Source organism: Passer montanus, unplaced genomic scaffold (genome assembly GCF_014805655.1).
Source record: "Passer montanus isolate IOZ18808 unplaced genomic scaffold, ASM1480565v1 scaffold325, whole genome shotgun sequence".
NCBI classification, from domain to species: Eukaryota; Metazoa; Chordata; class Aves; order Passeriformes; family Passeridae; genus Passer; species Passer montanus.
Window position 1 is genome coordinate 27,661 of NW_024367986.1, and position 4,133 is coordinate 31,793.

Here is a 4,133-nt window from a genome sequence, read left to right on the forward strand (position 1 = left end):
GGAGGAGGGGATGGGGGGACATGGGCGGGAAAGGGACACAAGGGCTGGCGGGGGTGGCAGAGGGGACAGCATTGGGGACAGCAGGTGGGAGGGGCTATGAGGGGAGGGGCAGGGGGTGGTAGAGGGAAGAAGAGGCTGACAAAGGGATGGAGGGGAAAAAGGGGATCCCTTGGGAGCATGGGGCCACCCCAGGAGGCTGTAAGTGTCCTGAGATCCTTGACACCTCCCCTGTCCCCTCTCCAGCTGTCCCCAGTGCTGCTGCAGCCACAGGTCACCGTGGTAGCCATCCTGGGCGAGCTGCTGGCCACCCTGCCCAGTCGAGCTGAGATGAAGCTCATGTCCCCAAGGTGCCTGTACTGGGACCTGGTGGCCTTCACCGAGGATCTCCGGGCCACCCTGTACCGCATTGATGACACCTGGTGGCACCGCAATGTCACCTCTGATGATGATGACCCTCCCCCCTCCCTGAGCCAGGCCCTGGCCACCTGCGAGAGCACCTCATGGACCACCCAGAAGCGTGTGACAATGGCGGCCAGAAAGTGGCAGGGGTTGGTGTCTGTGCTTGTGGACAGGTGGGCCCGGCTGGCCAGGATGGCCAGCAATCTCCACTACACCTGCAGGAAAGTGGTCACAGAGGCGGCTGACATGGTGGTCAACGCCACCACCCAGGCCAGGGAGCTGCAGGACATGGCTGCCCATGATGGGACAGCTCAGGAAAACATGGTGGAGCTGGGCCAGGCCCTGGATGGAGAGGAGGGGGCCGAGGTGGTGGCCGGGCATGAAGCCCAGGTGAGGAGAGATGCCAGTATGGCTGCCAGTGAGGAAACAAGGGTCACCAAGGTGAGACAGTGGCTGGAGGTGGCCCTGGGGCTGCTGGAGCGCTTGGTGGTCGCGTGTGAGGATGCCACGGCGTTGCCCCGGGAGCTGCAGTGGCGGCTCAGGGACACCCAGGCCGCCCTGAAGGGGACAAATGAGGCGTCCCCCAATGTCCCGGAGGACTTGGTGGCCAAGGTGGTGGAGGCCGAGCGGCTGTGGGAGGCCAACGCCCGCCTGGTCAAGGATCACCTGGTGGGAACACTTCCAGACAACATCAAGTTTTATATCGACGGTGGAACTGCCAGCCCCAGTGCCTGCGAGGTGGTTGAGCGCTGCCAAAGAGCCATTGAGGATATTGCAAGTCTTGTTAGATCGCTGCATTGTCCCCAGAGTGTCCCCAAAGTGTCCCCAGGGAGCATGGACCTCCAAGAGGTGGGACAAGAGTGGGGTCGGGGGGGCAGGAAGAGAGGGGGACAGAGGGGACATTGGTGGGCAGGGGGCAGTGGGGGATGGGGGGACACAGGGGCCCAGTCGAGCTGAGATGAAGCTCATGTCCCCAAGGTGTCTGTACTGGGACTTGGTGGCCTTCACCGAGGATCTCCGGGCCACCCTGTACCGCATTGATGACACCTGGTGGCACCGCAATGTCACCTCTGATGATGATGACCCTCCCACCTCCCTGAGCCAGGCCCTGGCCACCTGCGAGAGCACCTCATGGACCACCCAGAAGCGTGTGACAATGGCGGCCAGAAAGTGGCAGGGGTTGGTGTCTGTGCTTGTGGACAGGTGGGCCCGGCTGGCCAGGATGGCCAGCAATCTCCACTACACCTGCAGGAAAGTGGTCACAGAGGCGGCTGACATGGTGGTCAACGCCACCACCCAGGCCAGGGAGCTGCAGGACATGGCTGCCCATGATGGGACAGCTCAGGAAAACATGGTGGAGCTGGGCCAGGCCCTGGATGGAGAGGAGGGGGCCGAGGTGGTGGCCGGGCATGAAGCCCAGGTGAGGAGAGATGCCAGTATGGCTGCCAGTGAGGAAACAAGGGTCACCAAGGTGAGACAGTGGCTGGAGGTGGCCCTGGGGCTGCTGGAGCGCTTGGTGGTCGCGTGTGAGGATGCCACGGTGTTGCCCCGGGAGCTGCAGTGGCGGCTCAGGGACACCCAGGCCGCCCTGAAGGGGACAAATGAGGCGTCCCCCAATGTCCCGGAGGACTTGGTGGCCAAGGTGGTGGAGGCCGAGCGGCTGTGGGAGGCCAACGCCCGCCTGGTCAAGGATCACCTGGTGGGAACACTTCCAGACAACATCAAGTTTTATATCGACGGTGGAACTGCCAGCCCCAGTGCCTGCGAGGTGGTTGAGCGCTGCCAAAGAGCCATTGAGGATATTGCAAGTCTTGTTAGATCGCTGCATTGTCCCCAGAGTGTCCCCAAAGTGTCCCCAGGGAGCATGGACCTCCAAGAGGTGGGACAAGAGTGGGGTCGGGGGGGCAGGAAGAGAGGGGGACAGAGGGGACATTGGTGGGCAGGGGGCAGTGGGGGATAGGGGGGACACAGGGGGGTGGCAGAGGGGACAGAGGGGACAGTGGGGGGTGGCAGGGGATACGAGTGTGGTGGCAGGGGGTGGCAGTGGGGACAGAAGAGGGGCGGGGAGTGGCAGAAGGGACAGCAGGGGGGCAGTGGGGTTGCAGAGGGAAGAAGAGGCTGACAAAGGAACAGAGGGGAAAAGGGGGCCCCGCGGGGGCAGAGGGGCATCCCCAAAAGGCCACAAGTGCCACCAGGTCCCTGACACCTCCCCTGTCCCCTCCACAGCTGTCCCCAGCCCTGCTGCAGTCACAGGACACTGTGGTGGCCATCCTGGGTGAGCTGCTGGCCACCATGCCCAGGCGGGACAAGATGAACCTTGTGTCCGCAGTGAGACTCTACTGGGACCTGGTGGACTTCACACAGAACCTTTGGGTCACCCTGTACTGCACTGATGACACCTGGTGGCACCGCAAGGTCACCTCCAATGATGATGACCCTCTCAGCTCCCTGAGCCAGGGCCTGGCCACTTACAAGAGCACCCCATGCACCACCTGGGACCATGGGACAATGGAGGCCATCATGTGGCAGGGGTCATTGGCCGTGCTCGTGGGCAGCTGGGCTGAGCTGGCCCGGAAAGCCACCAAGCTCCACAACACCTGCAGGGAGGTGGTCAATGAGGCAGCCACCAAGGCGGCAAACACCATCTTCTGGGCAGGGGCCAAGCAGAACATGGCTGCCCATGATGGGACGGCTCAGGAAAACACGGTGGAGCTGGGTCCGGACCTGGGCAGGGAGGAGGAGGAGGGGGACGAGGTGGTGGCCAGGCATGAAGCCCAGCTGAGGAGAGATGCCAGGGAGGCTGCCAGCGAGGCAACAAGGGCCACCATGGTGAGACAATGGGCAGAGGCAGCCCTTGGGCTGCTGCAGCGCTTGGTGGCAGCGTGTGATGAAGCCACCGCATTCCCCCGGGAGCTGCAGCGCCTGCTCAGCGACACCAAGACTGCCGTGAAGGGGACAAATGAGGCATTCCCCAGTGTCCCCGAGGACTTGGTGGCCAAGGTGGCTGTGGCCAAGCGGCTGTGGGAGGCCAACGCCCGCCTGACAAAGGATCGCCTGCTGGGGGCAGTTCCAGGCACCATCAAGTTTTTGTTCACTGGTGCTCCCGACAGCCCCAGTGGAGTGGCCGAGCGGTGCCAAAGAGCCATTGAGGACATCCCAAGGCTCCCTGCCAGCGAGGCAACAAGGGCCACCATGGTGAGACAATGGGCAGAGGCAGCCCTGGGGCTGCTGGAGCGCTTGGTGGCCGCGTGTGACGAAGCCGCCACATTCCCCCAGGAGCTGCAGCGCCTGCTCAGGGACACCAAGGCTGTCGTGAAGGGGACAAATGAGGCATTCCACAGTGTCCCCGAGGACTTGGTGGCCAAGGTGGCTGTGGCCAAGCGGCTGTGGGAGGCCAACGCCCGCCTGACAAAGGATCGCCTGCTGGGGGCAGTTCCAGACACCATCAAGTTCTTGTTCACTGGTGCTCCCGACAGCCCCAGTGGAGTGGCCGAGCGGTGCCAAAGAGCCATCGAGGACATCCCAAGGCTCCTTCAACCCCTGGAGCATCCCCAAGGTGTCCCCAAGGTGTCACCAGAGAGCATGGAGCCCCAAGAGGTGTGATGTAGGGGGTGGGAAGACGGGGACAGAGGCGACACTGGTGGGGGAGGGAAGGGGAGGTGAAGGGGGGACATGGGGAGTGGCAGGAGGGGACAGGGGGTCGAAAAGACAACAGGAGGGAGTGAGTGGCAGGG

General features: G+C 63.5%; 1 protein-coding gene across 1 annotated transcript in view; it reads left to right on the forward strand.

Annotated features, from left to right (window-relative positions):
• LOC120505111 overlaps nt 1–4,133 on the forward strand; it is a 27,731-nt gene that overhangs the window by 22,445 nt on the left and 1,153 nt on the right. The window contains exons 3-5 of the mRNA XM_039715340.1: nt 244–1,248; nt 2,626–3,210; nt 3,577–3,996. Of these exons, the coding sequence (XP_039571274.1) occupies nt 244–1,248; nt 2,626–3,210; nt 3,577–3,996 (2,010 nt within the window). The remainder of the gene's footprint in view (nt 1–243; nt 1,249–2,625; nt 3,211–3,576; nt 3,997–4,133) is intronic.